Genomic DNA, 27,336 nt, shown 5'->3' with positions numbered 1-27,336 from the left:
TTCAACTACATTTTGATACATTGATTCTTGTGGTATTTTGTAATTGTATTTTGTAAGTTTTGCCCATCCCTCCTTCCTGTTTAAAGCTTGCTCCATCCCCCTCTAATATGTCATACCAATGACATGATTTTGATCATGTGGTTTCTCTGTAAAGGCTTAGTAGTTCTGATTTTCTCCTTTCAGACCAAGAAATAAACGAGTAAGGATTAAGCAGTCCCAGTTTATCTAACCTGTCAGGATTAACGAGTCAGGATTAAGCAGTCCCAGTTTATCTAACCTGTCAGGATTAACGAGTCAGGATGAAGCTGTCCCAGTTTATATGATGTCCCACTCTTTCTGAATTCACCCTACAGTAAGATTCTTGTGGATTTTGTCTATTTAATAATACCCTGATATTCTGTAACTGTGTAGTATCATTGGGATCATTGTTTATGCCCTACTGCATAAAATAACCCTAACCCTAACGCATTAAATAAATAACATACTTCACAAACCACACAAAGAAATCTTTTGGCATGCCAGTGCTTTTTAATAATTTACAAAACCACCTGAGGAAGACAAACATCAATTCCATTGAACCTTTCCATTGCACCGATTCTCTCAATCTTTCATTTAAGTATTAGTGCAGAATGTAGAAACGGTGAGCAAAATGCTAATTGTGTATCCCCCATACAATAAATATAGAGCCTAATATATATATATATATAAATATATATATATTTATTTAACCTTTATTTAACTATAATATATGAAAATATTGGACGTTTGAATTCTGATACGGAGTTGCTATCTAAAATAGGAAACTAAATATGTACGTATAGTAACACTTTCAATAGTGCACCGCCACCAGTGCATCTCTCCCTACTCTCATCAGTGAATACAACTCCTCTGGAGTAAGAGGGTTTCAGGAACATCAAAAAGAAATGATCAACACAATGTCCAGTGTCAACAACAGAACGACCATGTCAAACATATCAGCATGCTGTCCAATTTGGATTGTAGAAACCTCAGCATACTTCTCCTCTACAGATACATTTGGATTGTAGGAACCTCAGCATACTTCACCTCTACAGATACATTTGGATTGTAGAAACCTCAGCATACTTCACCTCCACAGATACATTTGGATTGTAGGAACCTCAGCATACTTCTCCTCCACAGATACATTTGGATTGTAGGAACCTCAGCATACTTCTCCTCTACAGATACATTTGGATTGTAGAAACCTCAGCATACTTCAACTCTACAGATACATTTGGCTTGTAGAAACCTCAGCATACTTCTCCTCCACAGATACATTTGGATTGTAGAAACCTCAGCATACTTCACCTCTACAGATACATTTGGATTGTAGAAACCTCAGCATACTTCACCTCTACAGATACATTTGGATTGTAGAAACCTCAGCATACTTCTCCTCTACAGATACATTTGGATTGTAGAAACCTCAGCATACTTCTCCTCCACAGATACATTTGGATTGTAGAAACCTCAGCATACTTCACCTCTACAGATACATTTGGCTTGTAGAAACCTCAGCATACTTCACCTCTACAGATACATTTGGATTGTAGAAACCTCAGCATACTTCACCTCTACAGATACATTTGGCTTGTAGAAACCTCAGCATACTTCAACTCTACAGATACATTTGGATTGTTGGAACCTCAGCATACTTCACCTCCACAGATACATTTGGATTGTAGGAACCTCAGCATACTTCACCTCTACAGATACATTTGGATTGTAGGAACCTCAGCATACTTCTCCTCCACAGATACATTTGGATTGTAGGAACCTCAGCATACTTCACCTCTACAGATACATTTCACAAATAAATGCATACACATATAGTGTACACACCCAGTATTGATATCATGCATGTACACATTGAACAGAGCAAATGTTCAGCCACAGGCTGAGTACACTAACATGTACAATAAACGCATGCAACCAAAAGGTTGGTCATAGGCTACATCACAAATGGTGCTCTATTCCCTATATAGTGCACTAGTTTAGACCAGCTCAAAAGTCCCACACTATACTTTGTATAGGGTGCCATTTGCGACACAGGCATAGACATGTCAGCTACTCAAGTAGCTGACATAAACATTCAGGAACAAGATCATGCTCCGATCTACATTCATTAAGGAAAACGATAGGATAGATAGAGGGAGACAGAAATAAGGAGGGTGGGGGTAGATACAGAGAGAAATACAGAGAGGAAAAGAGAGAGAGGGCAGGGGGTAGATACAGAGAGAGATACAGAGAGGGAAAGAGAGAGAGGGCAGGGGGTAGATACAGAGGGAGATACAGAGAGGGAAAGAGAGAGAGGGCGGGGGGTAGATACAGAGAGAGATACAGAGAGGGAAAGAGAGAGAGGGCAGGGGGTAGATACAGAGGGAGATACAGAGAGAGATACAGAGAGAGAAAGAGAGAAAGGGTGGGGGGTAGATACAGAGAGAGATACAGAGAGAAATACAGAGAGGAAAAGAGAGAGAGGGTGGGGGGTAGATACAGAGAGAGATACAGAGAGGGAAAGAGAGAGAGGGTGGGGGTAGATACAGAGGGAGATACAGAGAGGGAAAGAGAGCGAGAAAGAGAGATATCACAGTGATTTCTTGTACATGAAGGCATAACACATTGGTTACTGGACATCTTTGGTTTCAAAGCCGGTCCATGGATGCTCAAGCTTTAACAAACAGTAGGTTTATCACGTGGACAGCATTACTACATTTCACAAGAGCAGTGCAACGCAGGTGTGAGCATCGATCTAACATGAATGGATGTTTCACACTCAATGTTCTTGTAATTACAATGTCATAAAGATCAACACGTAATCCACTGAAGTGTCCTACAAGGTGGAAACAAAGTGTAAAAAACAGACCTTTTCAATACCACAGCTAGATCAGGTTGAGGTACAGACACTACAGTACCACACAGCCTCCCCTCCTCCTCTCTCCCCCTCCCTATCTCCTAATTCCCCCTCCCTCTCTCCTCCCTCCTCCTCTCTCCCCCTCCCTATCTCCTAATTCCCCCTCCCTCCTCCTCTCTCCCCCTCCCTATCTCCTAATTCCCCCTCCCTCTCTCCTCCCTCCTCCTCTCTCCCCCTCCCTCTCTCCTAATTCCCCCTCCCTCTCTCCTCCCTCCCTCCTTCTCTCTCCCCCTCCCATTTCTCCTAATTCCCCCTCTCTCTCTCCTAATTCCCCCCCCTCTCTCTTTCCCTTCTTCTCTCTCCCCCTCCCTATCTCCTAATTCCCCCTCCCTCTCTCCTAATTCCCCCTCCCTCTCTCCTCCCTCCTTCTCTCTCCCCCTCCCATTTCTCTGAATTCCCCCTCCCTCTCTCCTAATCCCCCCCCTCTCTCCCTCCTTCTCTCTCCCCCTCCCTATCTCCTAATCCCCCCTCCCTCTCTCCTCCCTCCTTCTCTCTCCCCTTCCCTCTCTCTTCAAACCTCAGCCCCCTGGCCCTGAGACAGCTGACCAGACCCTAAACTTCCATCTGACCCCAGATGACCACTAGACTCAGTAGTGAGAACTGACGTCTGATCAAATACTGAATTTGACCCAAACTCTGAATGACCACTAGACTCAGTAGTGAGAACTGACGTCTGATCAAACACTGAATTTGACCCAAACTCTAGTTGCGAGTTCTGACTGGAGTCTGGATTTTGATTGGTCTCTGGGTTGGGTCTTGACTCAGAGCCAGGACTCTGATTGGTCTCTGCGGTTCTGTGTGTGTGCTGCTGATAGGACGAGCCCAGCTCCTTCCACTTCATGCGGTTGGCTGCTATCCCATCAACCATAGGCTTCAGCTTCACGTTTAGCTTCATCAGAGCCTAGAGGGGAGACAGTGTGGGAGACTGACTTAGAAGGAGCTGTATCATAGACAGAGACAGGCTCATTTCATGCAGGATGACTGAAAAAAGGGATGAAATAAAGACATTTCAGAAGACATCATACTGTGAAAACATACAGGTCTGGACTAAACGAAAGTACTGTACATAGATTTTATTGTGTTGGATTTCTCCTTTAACTTGGAGTGTCAGTAACAAACAGACTAGATGGGTTAAGAACAGGTGAGTCTGTTACCTGGTAGAGGGGCTTACAGATCCCATCTATCCACTCCAACTGCAGGGCAGGCAGCTCGTCTTTACGATTACGGTCAAAGATGGCCTGAAGAGGGGGACGGGGGACGGGGGGACGGGGGACGGGGGGTCGGGGGGACGGGGGACGGGGGGACGGGGGACGGGGGACGGGGAGACGGGGAGACGGGGGGACGGGGAACGGGGGACGGGGGGACGGGGGGACGGGGGGACGGGGAGACGGGGGGACGGGGGACGGGGGGTCGGGGGACGGGGGGACGGGGGACGGGGGGACGGGGGGACGGGGGACGGGGAGACGGGGGGACGGGGGACGGGGGACGGGGAGACGGGGGGGACAGGGGACGGGGAGACGGGGGACGGGGAGACGGGGGACGGGGGACGGGGGGACGGGGGGACGGGGGGACGGGGGGACCGGGGGACGGGGGGACGGGGAACGGGGGACGGGGGATCAGGAAGAGAAACTGCTGTTACAGTATCATCCACCATGAAAGGCACTCCTAATCACTTAACTAACTTTAGTCATTTCATCCCAACAGTTGAATATCAAAAGAAAGAACTCCCTACATCAAGGCTAACTTTTGGGAACCCAGATGGTGTTAGAAAGATACTGAAGCTCAGCAGAAGGAAAGATAAAAGTCTACTTCCTAAATGCTGTGCAGACGAAAGGTGCATTAATGGAGTTTGGACTCAAGTGAATCAAGGTTGTAGTGGATGGAGCATTAATATCAAAGTTGATGATCTGACATTGAAGAGAAGTGTAGTGAAGGGAAGTTTATTTTGAAGGGAGGTGTAGTTGGAAGGGAAGTGTAGTGAAGGGAAGTTTATTTTGAAGGGAGGTGTAGTTGGAAGGGAAGTGTAGTGAAGGGAAGTTTATTTTGAAGGGAGGTGTAGTTGGAAGGGAAGTGTAGTGAAGGGAAGTTTATTTTGAAGGGAGGTGTAGTTGGAAGGGAAGTGTAGTGAAGGGAAGTTTATTTTGAAGGGAGGTGTAGTTGGAAGGGAAGTGTAGTGAAGGGAAGTTTATTTTGAAGGGAGGTGTAGTTGGAAGGGAAGTGAAGTTGTAAAATGAAGTGTAGTTTAACAGGAAGTGTAGTTTGAAGGGAAGTGTAGTTTGAAGGGAGGTGTTACAGTAGTACTGTGTACTGCTTACCGCTGGAGTCAACTTGAGCTCAGACCTCTCCCTGTCACCTTGCTCGAAAAACTCACTGGTCACCAACTCCGCAACCTGCAGGGGGATTTCAAAGTGATGTCAATGATGTCAATGATGACCCTATGGACCCTAGTCAAAACTAGTACACTATACAAGGATTAGGGTGCCATTTGAGACACAGGAAGACGTTTTGTAATGTTTCACCTGTTTGGAGATCTCCCAGGGGCGGGTCACTGCACCCAAGTCACATGCTGTCATTAGCATAGACCTGGTGATGACAGGGGTCAGAGGTTGTTTAGAACCAAACCAAGTCTCCACATAAGGAGATTGTTGATCATGGTTCAATAGACAAGTAAGAAAGATGGAAGGACCTGAGTAGTTCTCTGTGAGCCTCGTCTGTCCAGCTGAACTCTCCAGAGAGAACACAGTCAAAGAACTTGCTCCTTCGCCTGTTTAGGAGCACAGATAGAGTCACAAAACGGATACAAGGAAAAGGAGGGAGGTTCAATGGCAAAGCAGATGGGAGGTAGCCTGAGTGCCGGTCTGTTTATGTTATTAAGTATCTCTTCTACAACTGTATGTGGAAGTTGGAAGACTTACTGGAAGTGCAGGGTGAGGTCAGTGGAGAGGATGGCCTGTTTCAGCAGTTGCATCATACTACTGTACTCTTTGGAACACAGGTTGGCAAAGATATTATGACCCTGTTGGAAGATATGACAAAAATACATATTGTGATATTATGACCCTGTTGGAAGATATGACAAAAATACATATTGTGATATTATGACCCTGTTGGAAGACATGACAAAAATACATATTGTGATATTATGACCCTGTTGGAAGACATGACAAAAATACATATTGTGATATTATGACCCTGTTGGAAGACATGACAAAAATACATATTGTGATATTATGACCCTGTTGGAAGACATAACAAAAATACATATTGTGATATTATGACCCTGTTGGAAGACATGACAAAAATACATATTGTGATATTATGACCCTGTTGGAAGACATAACAAAAATACATATTGTGATATTATGACCCTGTTGGAAGACATGACAAAAATACATATTGTGATATTATAACCCTGTTGGAAGACATGACAAAAATACATATTGTGATATTATGACCCTGTTGGAAGATATGACAAAAATACATATTGTGATATTATAACCCTGTTGGAAGACATGACAAAAATACATATTAAGAATCTATGACCCTGTTGGAAGAAATGCGAAAAAATATGTTTTAAGATATTATGACCCTGATGGAAGACATGAGCAAAATATATACTGCTCAAAAAAATAAAGGGAACACTTAAACAACACAATGTAACTCCAAGTCAATCACACTTCTGTGAAATCAAACTGTCCACTTAGGAAGCAACACTGATTGACAATAAATTTCACATGCTGTTGTGCAAATGGAATAGACAACAGGTGGAAATTATAGGCAATTAGTAAGACACCCCCAATAAAGGAGTGGTTCTGCAGGTGGTGACCACAGACCACTTCTCAGTTCCTATGCTTCCTGGCTGATGTTTTGGTCACTTTTGAATGCTGCCGGTGCTTTCACTCTAGTGGTAGCATGAAACGGAGTCTACAACCCACACAAGTGGCTCAGGTAGTGCAGCTCATCCAGGATGGCACATCAATGCGAGCTGTGGCAAGAAGGTTTGCTGTGTCTGTCAGCGTAGTGTCCAGAGCATGGAGGCGCTACCAGGAGACAGGCCAGTACATCAGGAGACGTGGAGGAGGCCGTAGGAGGGCAACAACCCAGCAGCAGGATCGCTACCTCCGCCTTTGTGCAAGGAGGAGCAGGAGGAGCACTGCCAGAGCCCTGCAAAATGACCTCCAGCAGGCCACAAATGTGCATGTGTCTGCTCAAGCGGTCAGAAACAGACTCCATGAGGGTGGTATGAGGGACCGACGTCCAAGGGGGGGGGTTGTGCTTACAGCCCAACACCGTGCAGGACGTTTGGCATTTGCCAGAGAACACCAAGATTGGCAAATTCGCCACTGGCGCCCTGTGCTCTTCACAGATGAAAGCAGGTTCACAGTGAGCACGTGACAGACGTGACAGAGTCTGGAGACGCCGTGGAGAACGTTTTGCTGCCTGCAACATCCTCCAGCATGACCGGTTTGGCGGTGGGTCAGTCATGGTGTGGGGTGGCATTTCTTTGGGGGGGCCGCACAGCCCTCCATGTACTCGCCAGAGGTAGCCTGACTGCCATTAGGTACCGAGATGAGATCCTCAGACCCTTTGTGAGACCATATGCTGGTGCGGTTGGCCCTGGGTTCCTCCTAATGCAAGACAATGCTAGACCTCATGTGGCTGGAGTGTGTCAGCAGTTCCTGCAAGAGGAAGGCATTGATGCTATGGACTGGCCCGCCCGTTCCCCAGACCTGAATCCAATTGAGCACATCTGGGACATCATGTCTCGCTCCATCCACCAACGCCACATTGCACCACAGACTGTCCAGGAGTTGGCGGATGCTTTAGTCCAGGTCTGGGAGGAGATCCCTCAGGAGACCATCCGCCACCTCATCAGGAGCATGCCCAGGCATTGTAGGGAGGTCATACAGGCGCGTGGAGGCCACACACACTACTAAGCCTCATTTTGACTTGTTTTAAGGACATTACATCAAAGTTGGATCAACCTGTAGTGTGGTTTTCCACTTTAATTTTGAGTGTGACTCCAAATCCAGACCTCCATGGGTTGATAAATTGGATTTCCATTGATTATTTTTGTGTGATTTTGTTGTCAGCACATTCAACTATGTAAAGAAAAAAGTATTTAATAAGATTATTTCATTCATTCAGATCTAGGATGTGTTATTTTAGTGTTCCCTTTATTTTTTTGAGCAGTGTATATTAAGATTTTATGACCCTGTTGAAAAATATATTTTCAGGTAATATATGGAAGGGGGAATGTCAGGGTTGAGGAATAAATGGAAGCTCTTAAGTAAAGGTGATGGTAGCCAAGGTTACCTGACTCTGTAGGATCATGACTGCATGGTTGAAGTGATGGTGCTCCAGAGTGGCTGATGTCCCATAGAGCAGGGCCAGAGCAGAGCCAGTCCTGTAGGAAGCAGCAGAGGAAGTACATTCAACTGATTGCACTAATTGACTGATTGATTGATTAACAGGGAAGATGGACGGACAGGCAGGCGGACGGACGGACGTGCAGACTGACTGACTGATCAGGCTAATATCTTCCTAATTTTTCTTTATTTTCCTTCATTTTCCTTATTTCTCTTTGGGGCTCAGCCGAGGTGACTCACTTGGCCTGGAAGGCGTTGTTGGTGCCACGGTGGTCTAAGTCATGGCAGAGACAACCCACCATCAACGCCAGGGTCTCTGCATCCGACAGAACATCCTGGAAACCAGCCGTCTGCGGACACAGAGGTAACGGAAGTACGGAAACTATCCAAGACATTACTTGTGTCCCAAATGGCACTCTATTTACTATATAGTGCACTACCCTTGTCCCGTCCCTGGTCAAAAGTGGGGAACAAAATAGGTCATTTGGGACATAACCATTGTAATTGGTTAATCTTTACTTTAATTGCCTTAGTGGAGAAACAAATTGAGAAACAATGTGAACAAAACAGTTTGCCATGACAAAGGGGTTGATTGACTCAAGGCATTTCAGCCTTAAATGTTTTATTCATTTCAAAAGTTTCAAAAAACATAATTCCACATTGACATTATGGGATTTTGTGTGTAGGCAAGTGACACAAAATCTCAATTTAATAAATGTTTTAATTCAGGCTGTAACACAACAAAATGTGGTAAAAGTCAAGGGGTGTGGATTCTTGATGAAGGTACTGTAGAACCCTTTATTGATGGTTCTATAAAGGTTTTAAATGGAATGCTGCAGAGAACCCTTTCCAAAGGTTCTACAAAGAACCATTCAAATATGGTTCTATATACAGTAGCACCAAAAAGGTTCCGCTATGCTTACAACCCTTTTCGCTGCTATTGAGAACGCTTTCTAATGGTTCTTTATAGAACCTTTATGGAGAATGGTTCTTTAAAGAATCTTTGTCAATCTCAAAGGTTCTACAAATAACCTTTTGAAGAACCATACACTGTGTTTTATTCTGGTTAGTCATATTATATTGTTAAAACTCCACAGGTGTCATTATTGTGTTAACTGGTAGCACTGGAATGGCTGGGGTCCCTGAGGAGAGGACTGAGATCGTCTGACTCAGCAAACCGTTCCCAACTGACACAAGGCCTTACGTGAGTCTTTTACAAGACACTGTACTGGCCATATTCAAATCTGACATGTAACGATATCACACAACAGATTGGATAAACTGGAATGACACTCTCACTCACGGCTGCACAAAAATAGTTTTTAGCAAACCACGCCCCTACATTTTTATTATCCCTAAAAGATTAAAGAACCCTTTTTTGAACTGCAAAGAACCATTTAAGGGCTCAAAGGGAACTTTGACTCATTATGGTTCGGTCCCCATTGTGACGACCCTCCCACTCTGTCTGCCATATTCTCTCTCTTTGTTCTTGTTTCCTTATTAGGATGCCGGTGGGCGGAGTTGGGAGGGTCGTCAGCTACATGGGAAACACCTGGGCCCGGGTGTGTCCCAGGATAAATAAACCTCTTCCACATTGATTGGGGAGACTCTCTCCATGCAGACACCTTGGTTGATTTCAGTTGTGTGGCAGTTGTGTGGCAGTTGTGTGGCAGTTGTGTGGCAGTTGTGTGGCAGTTGTGTGGCTTTTTGGTTATTTGCTTTGGCACCTTTCAACACCCTGCATTATTACATTCAGGCATGCAAAACACTCACTTACACTACTGATTACTGATTACACACACCATTGTTCATTGTTCTTAGTTTACTTTATTTAATAAATATATATTTTGATATTCCTTGTCTCCACATTGTCTCCCTTTTGTTGTGAACTCTGAGCCGGTTCGTAACACCATATAGACCCATCAGCCTTACCAAAGAACCCTTGATGAACCCTCTTTTCTAAATGTGTACATAGAGCATGTTTTGTTGCGTTGACTCACTGTGATCATGAGGAACATGCACTGGCACACGTTGAAGGCATGCCTCCAGTTATGGTACGCCACCGTGCGATAGTTCTTCCTCACCGTCAGCAGCCAGCGACACAGGACCTGAGAGGGATGAGGGACAGTCATAAGGAATACATGTTTGTTTTGCTGTTGTTCTCATATCAGGTGTTACTGTAACATGTCACCAAGAGAGTTCATCAAAAACAAGATAAATAGGGTTGCAAAATTCCGGTACTCCCAAAATCCCCAGGTTTTACTGAAACCCCAGTTGGAAGATTCCCAGAATCAGGACAGAATAACCAGGAAATCTGCTATAATCCAACCAGGATTTCTGGAAATTGTCGGGATTTTGGAAAAGTTGCTGGAATTTTGCAACCCTGGAGAGAAATAAGAAAGCCTCTCCATTCACCCTCATTGTTGACCTCACTCACATCATAGTCAATCTTAAACTTCTGGACGGCTCCGAGTTCCAGAAACATCCGGAGGGAGGCAGTGATCATGGCGTCGTTGTCCAATGAGAAATCGTTGAAGTGGAACTCTTCGATGCCCAGCTCACTGCTCAAAGGGATCTTAGCAGCCTGAGGGAGTAGAATGTCAGGGTGAATATTGAGCGTCCTAGTAGCTGAACAGGAAATAACAAACTCAAAGCCTCAGGTCCTCTGACCCCCACCTCCTCCTCCACCCCTCACCAATCCCTCCAGTCCCTCTTTATGATAGGTCCTCTGACCCCCACCTCCACCTCCACCCCTCACCAGTCCCTCCAGTCCCTCTTTATGATAGGTCCTCCGACCCCCACCTCCACCCCTCACCAATCCCTCCAGTCCCTCTTTATGATAGGTCCTCTGACCCCCACCCCTCACCAGTCCCTCCAGTCCCTCTTTATGATAGGTCCTCTGACCCCCACCTCCACCTCCACCCCTCACCAGTCCCTCCAGTCCCTCTTTATGATAGGTCCTCTGACCTCCACCTCCACACCTCACCAGTCCCTCCAGTCCCTCTTTATGATAGCTCCTCTGACCCCCACCTCCTCCTCCACCCCTCACCAATCCCTCCAGTCCCTCTTTATGATAGGTCCTCTGACCCCCACCTCCACCTCCACCCCTCACCAGTCCCTCCAGTCCCTCTTTATGATAGGTCCTCTGACCCCCACCTCCACCTCCACACCTCACCAGTCCCTCCAGTCCCTCTTTATGATAGGTCCTCTGACCCCCACCTCCACCTCCACCCCTCACCAGTCCCTCCAGTCCCTCTTTATGATAGGTCCTCTGACCTCCACCTCCACCTCCACCCCTCACCAGTCCCTCCAGTCCCTCTTTATGATAGGTCCTCTGACCCCCACCTCCACCTCCACCCCTCACCAGTCCCTCCAGTCCCTCTTTATGATAGGTCCTCTGACCCCCACCCCTCACCAGTCCCTCCAGTCCCTCTTTATGATAGGTCCTCTGACCCCCACCTCCACCCCTCACCAGTCCCTCCAGTCCCTCTTTATGATAGGTCCTCTGACCCCCACCTCCACCCCTCACCAGTCCCTCCAGTCCCTCTTTATGATAGGTCCTCTGACCCCCACCTCCACCCCTCACCAGTCCCTCCAGTTCCTCTTTATGATAGGTCCTCTGACCCCCACCTCCACCTCCACCCCTCACCAGTCCCTCCAGTCCCTCCCACCTCCACCCCTCACCAGTCCCTCCAGTCCCTCTTTATGATAGGTCCTCTGACCCCCACCTCCACCCCTCACCAGTCCCTCCAGTCCCTCTTTATGATAGGTCCTCTGACCCCCACCTCCACCCCTCACCAGTCCCTCCAGTTCCTCTTTATGATAGGTCCTCTGACCCCCACCTCCACCTCCACACCTCACCAGTCCCTCCAGTCCCTCTTTATGATAGGTCCTCCGACCCCCACCTCCACCCCTCACCAGTCCCTCCAGTCCCTCTTTATGATAGGTCCTCTGACCCCCACCTCCACCCCTCACCAGTCCCTCCAGTCCCTCTTTATGATAGGTCCTCCGACCCCCACCTCCACCTCCACCCCTCACCAGTCCCTCCAGTCCCTCTTTATGATAGGTCCTCTGACCTCCACCTCCACCCCTCACCAGTCCCTCCAGTCCCTCTTTATGATAGGTCCTCTGACCCCCACCTCCACCCCTCACCAGTCCCTCCAGTCCCTCTTTATGATAGGTCCTCTGACCTCCACCTCCACCCCTCACCAGTCCCTCCAGTCCCTCTTTATGATAGGTCCTCCGACCCCCACCTCCACACCTCACCAGTCCCTCCAGTCCCTCTTTATGATAGGTCCTCTGACCCCCACCTCCACCTCCACCCCTCACCAGTCCCTCCAGTCCCCCTTTATGATAGGTCCTCTGACCTCCACCTCCACCTCCACCCCTCACCAATCCCTCCAGTTCCTCTTTATGATAGGTCCTCCGACCCCCACCTCCACCCCTCACCAGTCCCTCCAGTCCCTCTTTATGATAGGTCCTCTGACCCCCACCTCCACCTCCACCCCTCACCAGTCCCTCCAGTCCCTCTTTATGATAGGTCCTCTGACCCCCACCTCCACCTCCACCCCTCACCAGTCCCTCCAGTCCCTCTTTATGATAGGTCCTCTGACCCCCACCTCCACCTCCACCTCCACCCCTCACCAGTCCCTCCAGTCCCTCTTTATGATAGGTCCTCCGACCCCCATCTCCACACCTCACCAGTCCCTCCAGTCCCTCTTTATGATAGGTCCTCTGACCCCCACCTCCACCTCCACCCCTCACCAGTCCCTCCAGTCCCTCTTTATGATAGGTCCTCCGACCCCCACCTCCACCCCTCACCAGTCCCTCCAGTCCCTCTTTATGATAGGTCCTCCGACCCCCACCTCCACACCTCACCAGTCCCACTTCATCATAGTCCTGGGGTGTACGCATTAGTCTGACGTAACAAAACGTTTTGCAACGAAAATGGACGTTTCTATTGGACAAATTCAGGTAGATTCCTCCCTGTTTCATTCTGTTTTCTGCTGTTTGGTTCCTAGTGAATGCACCCCTGGGAAAGTAACCAGGTGACTTCTACATGGATACCGGTTTTGATTATTATCTTGTAGATTTTGTTTGTTTTGTTTGTTTGTTTGTTTTTCTATTTCTTCTACATGTAATGTAATTCTCAGACCTACCTTGAGTCTGTCCACCTCTACCTTGGAGCATGTTGCGTGGTAGGACAGCATCTGAGGGAGGAGAAAACATCATCATTGACTCATGGACTCTCTCTCTCTCTCTCTTTATATCTCTCTCTCTTTATCTCTTTATATCTCTCACTCTCTTTATCGCTTTATCTCTCTCTCTTTATATATCTCTCTCTCTCTCTTTATATCTCTCTCTCTTTATATAACTCTCTCTCTCTTTATATCTCTCCCTCTCTCTCTTTATATATCTCTCTCTCTCTTTATATCTCTCTCTCTTTTTATCTCTCTCTCTCTCTCTTTATATAACTCTCTCTCTCTCTCTTTATATCTCTCCCTCTCTCTCTTTATATATCTCTCTCTCTCTTTATATCTCTCTCTATCTCTTTATATCTCTCTCTCTCTCTCTTTATATCTCTCTCTCTTTATATCTCTCCCTATTTATCTATAACTATAACTATTTTTCCAATTGGATTTGGTCCCCTCTACCACACGGAACCACACTAATCTACTGACGGAAACGCACGAGGTGGCTAAAAACAGACCTCCGTCTTCTGCTAGCTTGCTACCCATGGCCCGGCTAGCTGTCTGAATCGCCATGACCCCAACCAATCTCACTATTCACTGGACCCTTTTGATCACTCGGCTAAGCATGCCTCTCCTTAATGTCAATATGCCTTGTCCATTGCTGTTCTGGTTAGTGTTTATTGGCTTATTTCACTGTAGAGCCTCTAGCCCTGCTCAATATACCTTATCCAACCCTTCAGTTCCACCACCCACATATGCGATGACATCACCTGGTTTCAATTATGTTTCTAGAGACAATATCTCTCTCATCATCACTCAATGCCTAGGTTTACCTCCACTGTATTCACATCCTACCATACCTCTGTCTGTACATTATACCTTGAATCTATTTTATCGCCCCCAGAAACCTGCTCCTTTTACTCTCAGTTCCGGACGTCCAAGACAACCAATTCTCATAGCTTTTAGCCGTACCCTTATCCTACTCCTCCTCTGTTCCTCTGGCGATGTAGAGGTTAATCCAGGCCCTGCAGTGCCTAGCTCCACTCCTATTTCCCAGGCACTCTCTTATGTTGACTTCTGTAACCGTAAAAGCCTTGGTTTCATGCATGTTAACATTAGAAGCCTCCTCCCTAAGTTTGCTTTATTCACTGCTTTAGCACGCTCTGCCAACCCAGATGTCCTAGCTGTGTCTGAATCTTGGCTTAGGAAGTCCACCAAAAACTCTGAAATCTTCATCCCTAACTATAACATTTTCCGACAAGATAGAACGACCAAAGGGGGCGGTGTTGCAATATACTGCAGAGATATATTGATATATTGCAATATACTGCAATATACTGTTCTGTCCTACTATCCAGGTCTGTACCCAAACAATTTGAACTTCTACTTTTAAAAATCCACCTCTCTAAAAACAAGTCTCTCTGCTATAGACCACCCTCTGCCCCCAGCTGTGCTCTGGACACCATATGTGAACTGATTGCCCCCCCCATCTATCTTCAGAGATCGTGCTGCTCTGTGACCTAAAGTGGGACATGCTTAACACCATCCTACAATCTAAGCTTGTTGCCCTCAATCTCACACAAATTATCAATGAACCTACCAGGTACAACCCCAAAGCCGTAAACATGGGCACCCTCTTAGATATCATCCAAACCAACTTGCCCTCTAAATACACCTCTGCTGTATTCAACCAAGTTCTCAGCGATCACTGCCTCATTGCCTGTATCCGTAATGGGTCAGCGGTCATCACTGTCAAACGCTCCCTGAAACACTTCAACGAGCAGGCCTTTCTAATCGACCTGGCCTGGGTATCCTGGAAGGATATTGACCTCATCCCGTCAGTAGAGGATGCCTGGTTATTCTTTAAATATGCCTTCCTCACCATCTTAAATAAGCATTCCCCATTCAAGAAATTTAGAACCAGGAACAGATATAGCCCTTGGTTCTCTCCAGACCTGACTGCCCTTAACCAACACAAAAACATCCTGTGGCGTTCTGCATTAGCATCGAACAGCCCCCGTCATATGCAACTTTTCAGGGAAGTTAGAAACCAATATACACAGGCAGTTAGAAAAGCCAAGGCTAGCTTTTTCAAGCATGAATTTGCTTCCTGCAACACAAACTCAAAAAAGTTCTGGGACACTATAAAGTCCATGGAGAATAAGAGCACCTCCTCCCAGCTGCCCACTGCACTGAGGATAGGAAACTCTGTCACCACCGATAAATCCACTATAATTGAGAATTTCAATAAGCATTTTTCTACGGCTGGCCATGCTTTCCACCTGGCTACCCCTATCCCTACCCCGGTCAACAGCACTGCACCCCCCATAGCAACTCGCCCAAGCCTTCCCCATTTCTCCTTCTCCCAAATCCAGTCAGCTGATGTTCTAAAAGAGCTGCAAAATCTGGACCCCTACAAATCAGCCGGGCTAGACAATCTGGACCCTTTCTTTCTAAAATTATCTGCCGAAATTGTTGCAACCCCTATTACTAGCCTGTTCAACCTCTCTTTCGTGTCGTCTGAGATTCCCAAAGATTGGAAAGCAGCTCCGGTCATCCCCCTCTTCAAAGGGGGGGGACACTCTTGACCCAAACTGCTACAGACCTATATCTATCCTACCCTGCCTTTCTAAGGTCTTCGAAAGCCAAGTTAACAAACAGATTACTGACCATTTAGAATCCCACCGTACCTTCTCCACTATGCAATCTGGTTTCAGAGCTGGTCATGTGTGCACCTCAGCCATGCTCAAGGTCCTAAACGATATCTTAACCGCCATCGATAAGAAACAATACTGTGCAGCCGTATTCATTGACCTGGCCAAGGCTTTCGACTCTGTCAATCACCACATGCTCATCAGCAGACTCAACAGCCTCGGTTTCTCAAATGATTGCCTCGCCTGGTTCACCAAATACTTTTCCGATAGAGTTCAGTGTGTCAAATCGGAGGGCCTGTTGTCTGGGCCTCTGGCAGTCTCTATGGGGGTGCCACAGGGTTCAATTCTTGGGCCAACTCTTTCTCTGTATACATCAATGATGTCGCTCTTGCTGCTGGTGAGTCTCTGATCCACCTCTACGCAGACGACACCATTATGTATACTTCTGGCCCTTCTTTGGACACTGTGTTAACTACCCTCCAGATGAGCTTCAATGCCATACAACTCTCCTTCCATAGCCTCCAACTGCTCTTAAATACAAGTAAAACTAAATGCATGCTCTTCAACCGATCGCTGCCTACACCTGCCCGCCCGCCCAGCATCACTACTCTGGACGGTTCTGACTTAGAATATGTGGACAACTACAAATACCTAGGTGTCTGGTTAGACTGTAAACTCTCCTTCCAGACTCACATCAAACATCTCCAATCCAAAGTTAAATCTAGAATTGGCTTCCTATTTTGCAACAAAGCATCCTTCACTCATGCTGCCAAACATGCCCTCGTAAAACTGACCATCCTACCGATCCTCGACTTCAGTGATGTAATTTACAAAGTAGCCTCCAACACCCTACTCAACAAATTGGATGCAGTCTATCACAGTGCCATCCATTTTGTCACCAAAGCCCCATATACTACCCACCACTGCGACCTGTACGCTCTCGTTGGCTGGCCCTCGCTTCATACTCGTCGCCAAACCCACTGGCTCCAGGTCATCTACAAGACCCTGCTAGGTAAAGTCCCGCCTTATCTCAGCTCACTGGTCACCATAGCAGCACCCACCTGTAGCACGCGCTCCAGCAGGTGTATTTCACTGGTCACCCCCAGGGCCAATTCCTCCTTTGGCCGTCTCTCCTTCCAGTTCTCTGCTGCCAATGACTGGAACGAACTACAAAATCTCTGAAACTGGAAACACTTATCTCCCTCACCAGCTTTAAGCACCAGCTGTCAGAGCAGCTCACAGATCACTGCACCTGTACATAGCCCATCTATAAATAGCCCAAACAATTACCTCATCCCCTACTGTATTTATTTATTTTGCTCCCTTGCACCCCAGTATTTCTACTTTGCATATTCACCTACTGCAAATCTACAATTCCAGTGTTTTTTAATTGCTATATTGAATTTACTTCGCCACCGTGGCCTTTTATTGCCTTTACCTCCCTTATCTCACCTCATTTGCTCACATTGTATATAGACTTGTTTTAGTACTGTATTATTGACTGTATGTTTGTTTTACTCCATGTGTAACTCTGTGTTGTTGTATGTGTCGAACTGCTTTGCTTTATCTTGGCCAGGTTGCAGTTGTAAATGAGAACTTGTTCTCAACTTGCCTACCTGGTTAAACAAATGTAAAATAAAAATAAAATAAAAAAATCTCTCTCTCTCTCGCTCTCGCTCTCGCTCTCTCTCTCTCTCTCTCTCTCTCTCTCTCTCTCTCTCTCTCCTCATGAACCTCTCTGGCCCCCTGCAGGTGGGTGTGGGACATGCATGATGATATGGGATCTGGCGCAAAGTAGTGCACTATATAGGGAATAGGGTGCCATTTGGGATGCATACATAGACGCAATATTGTCTTCTTCACACTACTCATGACTGCATTTTTACAGTATTATCCTCTACTGCCTGAGCCGATCCTACACATTAATATTCAGCAGGGTTCTTTTCTCCCACCATAAATATTACAGTTATTTTCACTGTTTCCAAAGAGGGGATGCTGTCAAAAAAAGATCGCACACTGCAAACAGTGTCAGGAGTAAAAATATACTAGTATATAGTATATATAATATATCAATATACAGTATATTTAGTTTAATATACTAGTATATAGTATATATAATATAATATACTAATATATGGTATATATCATTTAATATACAAATATATAGTATATATAATGCAATATATTAGTATATAGTATATATAATATAATATACTAATATATAGTGTATATAATATAATATACTAGTATATAGTAAATATAATATACTAGTATATAGTGTATACATAATATAATATACTAGTATATAGTAAATATAATATACTAGTATACATAACATAATATAATACAGTATACTAGTATATTGCCTCTCACCAAGTCTGATATGTGTTTCAACCACATTTCATAAAGCATTCTGAGGACCGTACATTCAGTCAGACAGACAGACAGACAGTGGAGCCCAAAGCCCAGCAACTAGACTGGCTAGCTAACATTTTCATTTTACATTCACATTTCAGTCATTTACCAGACACGGTTATCCAGAGCGACTTACAGTTAGTGCATTCATCTTAAGATAGCTAAGTGGGACAACCACATATCTCAGTCATAGTAAGTACATTTTCTCTCAGTGAAACAGCTATCAGTAAAGTCAGAGCTATTAGGGGGGAAAAGTCAAGTGAGAGTGTTAGTTCACGAAAGGCACATTTAAAAAAATAAATATCCTAAACGCCTAGTGAGTGAAGGGAGAAGAGTACATGGCTCAGTCCCAAATTGCACCCTAAGCCCTTTATAGTGCACTACTTTTGACCATTTGGGACGCAAACTATCAATGCTCACATCCAGGGCCACAGATTGCTTGGCCCAGGTCTTCTTCACTTGATTGTACATCATGGTGTTGTTGATCCCCAGCCCACAGAATATCACAAAGGCCTGTATGGAGACAGGGTAGAAAAACGTTTCTACCTATAAAACAGCTTTCTAATTAACAATAAGGCATGAGGGGGTGTGGTATATGGCCAATATACCACGGCTAAGGGCTGTTCTTAAGCATGTGGTAGATGTGGTATATTGGCCATATATCACAAACCACAGAGGCGCATTATTGCTATTATAAACTGGTTGCCAATGTAAATAGAGCAGTAAAAATAAATATTTTGTCATACCCATGGTATATGGTCTGATAAAGCATGGCTGTCAGCCAATCAGCATTCAGGGCTCGAACCACCCAGTTTATAATATCTATTATACAACAGGTGGGTCTAATCCTGAATGCTGATGGGTTAAAACCGCATTCCAGCCAGTGTCTATTCCACAAGTTACCACCGGCTAAATCTATGACATTGAAATGTCTATTTACTCTGTTCCATCTGACTGCCCAATCCACTGTCTCATCATACATATATAGATATAGATAGATAGAACCTGCTCAATCCAGTGTATCATCATACAAATATAGATATAGATAGATAGATAGAACCTGCTCAATCCACTGTCTCATCATACATATATAGATATAGATAGATAGAACCTGCTCAATCCACTGTCTCATCATACATATATAGATATAGATAGATAGAACCTGCTCAATCCACTGTCTCATCATACATATATAGATATAGATAGATAGAACCTGCTCAATCCACTGTCTCATCATACATATATAGATATAGATAGATAGAACCTGCTCAATCCACTGTCTAATCATACATATATAGATATAGATAGATAGAACCTGCTCAATCCACTGTCTCATCATACATATATAGATAGATCAAACCTGCTCAATCCACTGTCTCATCATAGATACATAGATATAGATAGATAGAACCTGCTCAATCCACTGTCTCATCATACATATATAGATATAGATAGATAGAACCTGCTCAATCCAGTGTATCATCATACAAATATAGATATAGATAGATAGAACCTGCTCAATCCCCTGTCTCATCATACATATATAGATATAGATAGATAGAACCTGCTCAATCCACTGTATCATCATAAATATATAGATATAGATAGATAGAACCTGCTCAATCCACTGTATCATCATACATATATAGATATAGATAGATAGAACCTGCTCAACCCACTGTCTCCTTATAGATATATAGATACAGATACAACCTCAGTGGAGAGGGAGCTTGCCTCAAACAGTCTTTGATCTGCATCATTGAACGTCCTTCTGTCCAGGCGATTTAGAATCTGGGCAACCCCTTAGAACAGTACAGAAAATACATCAATAATTGTAATCATTGAACGGGTGGAATAGCAGAAAGGTAAAACGACAGAGTGGTTTTCAAGTGACAGTGGATGGCTGAACAGACTGGTGAACCCACCTATTATCTGATGAGTCCGATTCCAGATGGGGACGCATAGTACTGATCTGATGTGGAATCCTGAGGCTTGATCCGTCTGGGGAGTACGGAGTGGAATGTTACTGTGTGTGCACGCCCACGCATCTGTGTGTGTGTGTGTGTGTGTGTGTGTGTGTGTCCACGTCGGCACCAACGATGTTAGGATGAAACAGTCAGAGGTCACCAAGCGCAACATAGCTTCAGCGTGTAAATCAGCTAGAAAGATGTGTCGGCATCAGCAGTCTCACAACTCAATCGCTGGTTGAAAACTGTTTTCTGCCCCTCCCAAAAGATAGAATATGTAGATAATTGGCCCTCTTTCTGGGACTCACCCACAAACAGGACCAAGCCTGGCCTGTTGAGGAGTGACGGACTCCATCCTAGCTGGAGGGGTGCTCTCATCTTATCTACGAACATAGATAGGGCTCTAACTCCTCTAGCTCCACAATGAAATAGGGTGCAGGCCAGGCAGCAGGCTGTTAGCCAGCCTGCCAGCTTAGTGGAGTCTGCCACTAGCACAGTCAGTGTAGTCAGCTCAGCTATCCCCATTGAGACCGTGTCTGTGCCTTGACCTGGGTTGGGCAAAATTAAAGATGGCGGTGTTCGCCTTAGCAATCTCACTAGAATAAAGACCTTCTCCATCTCTGCCATTATTGAAAGAGATCGTGATACCTCACATCTCAAAATAGGACTACTTAATGTTAGATCCCTCACTTCCAAGGCAGTTATAGTCAATGAACTAATCACTGATCATAATCTTGATGTGATTGGCCTGACTGAAACATGGCTTAAGCCTGATGAATTTACTGTGTTAAATGAGGCCTCACCCCCTGGTTACACTAGTGACCAAATCCCCCGCGCATCCCGCAAAGGCGGAGGTGTTGCTAACATTTACGATAGCAAATGTCAATTTACAAAAAAAAAAACAACAACGACGTTTTCGTCTTTTGAGCTTCTAGTCATGAAATCTATGCAGCCTACTCAATCACTTTTTATAGCTACTGTTTACAAGCCTCCTGGGCCATATGCAGCGTTCCTCACTGAGTTCCCTGAATTCCTATCGGACCTTGTAGTCATCGTAGATAATATTCAAATTTTTGGTGACTTTAATATTCACATGGAAAAGTCCACAGACCCACTCCAAAAGTCTTTCTGAGCCATCATTGACTCAGTGGGTTTTGTCCAACATGTCTCTGGACCTACTCACTGCCACAGTCATAATCTGGACCTAGTTCTGTCCCATGGAATAAATGTTGTGGATCTTAATGTTTTTCCTCATAATCCTGGACTATCGGACCACCATTTTATTACGTTTGCAATCGCAACAAATAATCTGCTCAGACCCCAACCAAGGAGCATCAAAAGTCGTGCTATAAATTCTCAGACAACCCAAAGATTCCTTGATGCCCTTCCAGACTCCCTCTGCCTACCCAAGGACGTCAGAGGACAAAAATCAGTTAACCACCTAACTGAGGAACTCAATCTAACCTTGCGCAATACCCTAGATGCAGTTGCACCCCTAAAAACTAAAAACATTTGTCATAAGAAACTAGCTCCCTGGTATACAGAAAATACACAAGCTCTGAAGCAAGCTTCCAGAAAATTGGAACGGAAATGGCGCCACACCAAACTGGAAGTCTTCCGACTAGCTTGGAAAGACAGTACCGTGCAGTATCGAAGAGCCCTCACTGCTGCTCGATCATCCTATTTTTCCAACTTAATTGAGGAAAATAAAAACAATCCGAAATTAATTTTTGATACTGTCGCAAAGCTAACTAAAAAGCAGCATTCCCCAAGAGAGGATGGCTTTCACTTCAGCAGTAATGAATTCATTAACTTTTTTGAGGAAAAGATCATGATCATTAGAAAGCAAATTACGGACTCCTCTTTAAAACCTGTTGGGGATAGGGGGCAGTATTTGCACGGCCGGATAAAAAACGTACCCGATTTAAACTGTTTACTACTCTTGCCCAGAAACGAGAATATGCATATAACTCTAAAGTTTCTAAAACTGTTTGAATGGTGTCTGTGAGTATAACAGAACTCATATGGCAGTCAAAACCCTGAGACAAATCCTAACAGGAAGTGGAAATCTGATGTGTGGAATCACTTCAGCCTATTTTTCTGAGCATCGCACCTCGTTTATTGCAAAGTGTGATTTCCCAGTAAAGTTATTTTGAAATCTGGCAATGCAGTTGCATTCACGAGATGTTAATCTATAATTCTTTGAATGACAATATTATCATTTACCAATGTTTTCGAATAGTAATTTTGTAAATTGTAGCGCTACTTCACCGGCAGCATTTGAGGGAAAATATTTTCTGAATTTCACCGCCACTGTAAAACGCTGTTTTTGGATATAAATATGAACTTGATAGAACAAAAAATGCATGTATTGTCTAACATAATGTCCTAGGAGTGTCATCTGATGAAGATTGTCAAAGGTTAGTGCATCATTTTAGCTGGTTTTCTGCTTTTGGTGACGCCTGTCTTTGCATTGAAAATAGCTGTGTGTAATGTTTTGTCAATGTACTGTCCTAACATAATCTAACTTTATGCTTTCGCCGTAAAGCCTTTTTGAAATCGGACAACGTGGTTAGATTAAGGAGATGTTTATCTTTCAAAGGGTGTAAGATAGTTGATTGTTTGAGAAATTTTAATTATTCGATTTATTCTGTTTTGAATTTCGCGCGTTGTATCTTGTCAAGCAATCCCGTTAACGGGATCCGAACGGGAAGGGGTATCCCCAACAGGTGAAATCTGCGTATTCCTCAAAAGCTCCGTTGTCCTGAGTCTGTACAACTCTGCCAGGACCTAGGATCAAGGGAGACACTAAAGTGTTTTAGTACTATATCGCTTGACACAATGATGAAAATAATCATGGCCTCTAAACCTTCAAGCTGCATACTGGACCCTATCCTAACTAAACTACTGAAAGAGCTGCTTCCTGTGCTTGGCCCTCCTATGTTGAACATAATAAACGGCTCTCTATCCACCGGATGTGTACCAAACTCACTAAAAGTGGCAGTAATAAAGCCTCTCTTGAAAAAGCCAAATCTTGACCCAGAAATTATCAAAAACTATCGGCCTATATCGAATCTTCCATTCCTCTCAAAAATGTTAGAAAATGCAACAACTCACTGCCTTCCTGAAGACAAATAATGCATACGAAACGCTTCAGTCTGGTTTTAGACCCCATCATAGCACTGAGACTGCACTTGTGAAGGTGGTAAATGACCTATTAATGACGTCAGACCGAGGCTCTGCATCTGTCCTCGTGCTCCTAGATCTTAGTGCTGCTTTTGATACCATCGATCACCACATACTTTTGGAGAGATTGGAAACCCAAATTGGTCTACATGGACAAGTTCTGGCCTGGTTTAGATCTTATCTGTCGGAAAGATATCCGTTTGTCTCTGTGAATGGTTTGTCCTCCGACAAATCAACTGTAAATTTCGATGTTCCTCAAGGTTCCGTTTTAGGACCACTATTGTTTTCACTATATATTTTACCTCTTGGGGATGTCATTCGAAAACATAATGTTAAATTTCACTGCTATGCGGATGACACACAGCTGTACAATTCAATGAAACATGGTGAAGCCCCAAAATTGCCCTCACTAGAAGCCTGTGTTTCAGACATAAGGAAGTGGATGGCTGCAAACTTTCTACTTTTAAACTCGGACAAAACAGAGATGCTTGTTCTAGGTCCCAAGAAACAAAGAGATCTTCTGTTGAATCTGACAATTAATCTGGATGGTTGTGCAGTCGTCTCAAATAAAACTGTGAAGGACCTCGGCGTTACTCTGGACCCTGATCTCTCTTTTGAAGAACATATCAAGACTGTTTCAAGGACAGCTTTTTTCCATCTACGTAACATTGCAAAAATCAGAAACTTTCTGTCCAAAAATGATGCAGAAAAATTAATCCATGCTTTTGTTACTTCTAGGTTGGACTATTGCAATGCTCTACTTTCCGGCTACCCGGATAAAGCACTAAATAAACTTCAGTTAGTGCTAAATACGGCTGCTAGAATCCTGACGAGAACCAAAATATTTGATCATATTACTCCAGTGCTAGCCTCCCTACACTGGGTTCCTGTTAAGGCAAGGGCTGATTTCAAGGTTTTACTGCTAACCTACAAAGCATTACATGGGCTTGCTCCTACCTATCTTTCCGATTTGGTCCTGCCGTACATACCTACACATACGCTACGGTCACAAGACGCGGGCCTACCTAATTGTCCCTAGAATTTCTAAGCAAACAGCTGGAGGCAGGGCTTTCTCCTATAGAGCTCCATTTTTATGGAATGGTCTGCCTACCCATGTGAGAGACGCAGACTCAGTCTCAACCTTTAAGTCTTTACTGAAGACTCATCTCTTCAGTAGGTCCTATGATTAAGTGTAGTCTGGCCCAGGGGTGTGAAGGTGAACAGAAAGGCTGGAGCAACGAACCGCCCTTGCTGTCTCTGCCTGGCCGGTTCCCCTCTCTCCACTGGGATTCTCTGCCTCTAACCCTATTACAGGGGCTGAGTCACTGGCTTACTGGTGTTCTTCCATGCCGTCCCTGGTAGGTGTGCGTCACTTGAGTGGGTTGAGTCACTGACAAGGTCTTCCTGTCTGGGTTGGCGCCCCCCCCCTTAGGTTGTGCCGTGGCGGAGATCTTTGTGGGCTATACTCGGCCTTGTCTCAGGATGGTAAGTTGGTGGTTGGAGATATCCCTCCAGTGGTGTGGGGGCTGTGCTTTGGCAAAGTGGGTGGGGTTATATCCTGCCTGTTTGGCCCTGTCCGGGGGTTTCATCGGATGGGGCCACAGTGTCTCCTGACCCCTCCTGTCTCAGCCTCCAGTATTTATGCTGCAGTAGTTTATGTGTCGGGGGGCTAGGGTCAGTCTGTTACATCTGGAGTATTTTTCTTGTCTTATCCGGTGTCCTGTGTGAATTGAAATATGCTCTCTCTAATTCTCTCTCTCTTTCTCTCTTTCTTTCTTTCTTTCTTTCTCTCTCTCGGAGGACCTGAGCCCTAGGACCATGCCTCAGGACTACCTGGCATGATGACTCCTTGCTGTCCCCAGTCCACCTGGCCGTGCTGCTGCTCCAGTTTCAACTGTTCTGCCTGCGGCTATGGAACCCTGACCGGTTCACCGGACGTGCTACCTGTCCCAGACCTGCTGTCCCAGACCTGCTGGAACCCTGACCTGTTCACCAGACGTGCTACCTGTCCCAGACCTGCTGTTTTCAACTCTCTAGAGACAGTAGGAGCGGTAGAGATACTCTCAAAGATCGGCTATGAAAAAGCCAACTGACACTTACTCTTGAGTTTCTGACTTGTTGCACCCTCGACAACTACTATGATTATTATTATTTGACCATGCTGGTCATTTATGAACATTTGAACATCTTGGCCATGTGCTGTTATAATCTCCACCCGGCACAGCCAGAAGAGGACTGGCCACCCCTCATAGCCTGGTTCCTCTCTAGGTTTCTTCCTAGGTTTTGGCCGTTCTAGGGAGTTTTTCCTAGCCACCGTGCTTCTACACCTGCATTGCTTGCTGTTTGGGGTTTTAGGCTGGGTTTCTGTACAGCACTTTGAGATATCAGCTGATGTAAGAAGGGCTATATAAATACATTTGATTTGATTTGATTTTTGTGCGCGCGTATACAGATGTAGGATCTTAATTTAATCACTCTTTTGTTGCTGAGAATGTTCCTGCACAGAAGGAAATGCAAACCTGCAGTGTATTCAAGGTTTTAAAAAGGCTTTCAAAGTTTGTAATTTCCACTTTAAAATGTCAGGATTGTCAGGAACAAAAAATGTATCAACCCCCTACAAAACATTTGCATTAATCATAATCCACATAATAATTCACATTTCCTGTTTCTGCAGAATTATTTTCCTGCTGTAGCAAACTGGCTCAAATGAAGATCCTACATCTGTACGTGCGTGCTTGCGTGCTTGCGTGTGCATGTGTGTGTCCAAATGTGTGTGTGTGTGTGTGTGTGTGTGTGTGTGTCCGTGCGTGCGTGCGTGTGTTGATTGTGAGTGATTGGTGCCCCACCTCAGCATCAAAGCGGGGGTCCTGACAGACGTCGCTGATGTTGACAGGCAGTCCCGTGGACGCCACCAGCTCAGCAATGCTGTTATTGATCAGCCAATCAGAGCAGGACAGCTTCTCCATGCTGACTTTGTCAAAGAGACACACACTCTCAAGAAATGCCAAATACATGGATTTGGGATACAGGAGGACGTCAGTACTTCCTATCAATTGTTATGTATAACTATTAAAATATCTTCTCCTAAGCAGCAGAGACTTCACCTGATGTCACGGTCCATGTTGCACAGGGGAGACATGAGCTCAAAGGTCTTTGAGAACTTTACCACCTGGTTAAAATGCACACAATTGGAGAGGGAAGAATTAGAGAGGGGAAAATCGGAGAGGGGAGAATTGGAGAGGGGGGAATTGCAGAGGGAAGAATTTGAGAGTGGAGAATATGAGAGGGGAGAATATGAGAAGGGAGAATTGGAGAAGGGAGAATTGGAGAAGGGAGAATTGGAGAAGGGAGAATTGGAGAGGGGAGAATTGGAGAGGGGAGAATTGGAGAGCAAAGTATTGGATAGGGAAAACAGATGGAAAGAGAAATTAAGAAAATAAAGGAGGAGAGAAGAGCTGAGGTCTCACAGGTGAGTTTATTGGGAGAAGAAAGCAGAGGAGGGGAAGGAGAGGAGTCGAAGAGAAGGAAGCAGAGGGGAGAGGAGCCGGGGAGAAGGAAGCAGAGGAGGGGAAGGAGAGGAGTCGAAGAGAAGGAAGCAGAGGAGAAGAGGGGAGAGGA

The 27,336-nt window shown here is 45.1% G+C and overlaps 1 protein-coding gene across 1 annotated transcript in view; it reads right to left on the bottom strand.

Moving 5' to 3' along the window:
* Nucleotides 1-4,749: 4,749 nt before the first annotated feature.
* LOC115187739 (dual 3',5'-cyclic-AMP and -GMP phosphodiesterase 11A-like) overlaps nucleotides 4,750-27,336 on the bottom strand; it is a 32,796-nt gene continuing 10,209 nt past the window's right edge. The window contains exons 5-18 of the mRNA XM_029746751.1: nucleotides 26,823-26,887; nucleotides 26,565-26,685; nucleotides 20,491-20,566; nucleotides 20,300-20,367; nucleotides 18,986-19,078; nucleotides 13,464-13,514; nucleotides 10,742-10,888; nucleotides 10,305-10,412; nucleotides 8,545-8,654; nucleotides 8,252-8,342; nucleotides 5,851-5,951; nucleotides 5,622-5,699; nucleotides 5,455-5,518; nucleotides 4,750-5,325 (exon numbers count right to left, since the gene is read on the bottom strand). Of these exons, the coding sequence (XP_029602611.1) occupies nucleotides 5,023-5,325; nucleotides 5,455-5,518; nucleotides 5,622-5,699; nucleotides 5,851-5,951; nucleotides 8,252-8,342; nucleotides 8,545-8,654; nucleotides 10,305-10,412; nucleotides 10,742-10,888; nucleotides 13,464-13,514; nucleotides 18,986-19,078; nucleotides 20,300-20,367; nucleotides 20,491-20,566; nucleotides 26,565-26,685; nucleotides 26,823-26,887 (1,476 nt within the window). The 3' untranslated portion in view covers nucleotides 4,750-5,022. The remainder of the gene's footprint in view (nucleotides 5,326-5,454; nucleotides 5,519-5,621; nucleotides 5,700-5,850; nucleotides 5,952-8,251; nucleotides 8,343-8,544; nucleotides 8,655-10,304; nucleotides 10,413-10,741; nucleotides 10,889-13,463; nucleotides 13,515-18,985; nucleotides 19,079-20,299; nucleotides 20,368-20,490; nucleotides 20,567-26,564; nucleotides 26,686-26,822; nucleotides 26,888-27,336) is intronic.

The sequence above is a fragment of the Salmo trutta genome, unplaced genomic scaffold (genome assembly GCF_901001165.1).
Source record: "Salmo trutta unplaced genomic scaffold, fSalTru1.1, whole genome shotgun sequence".
NCBI lineage: Eukaryota > Metazoa > Chordata > Actinopteri > Salmoniformes > Salmonidae > Salmo > Salmo trutta.
The sequence above is the reverse complement of the archived record's forward strand: the minus strand, read 5'-3'. Positions and strand labels throughout refer to the sequence as shown.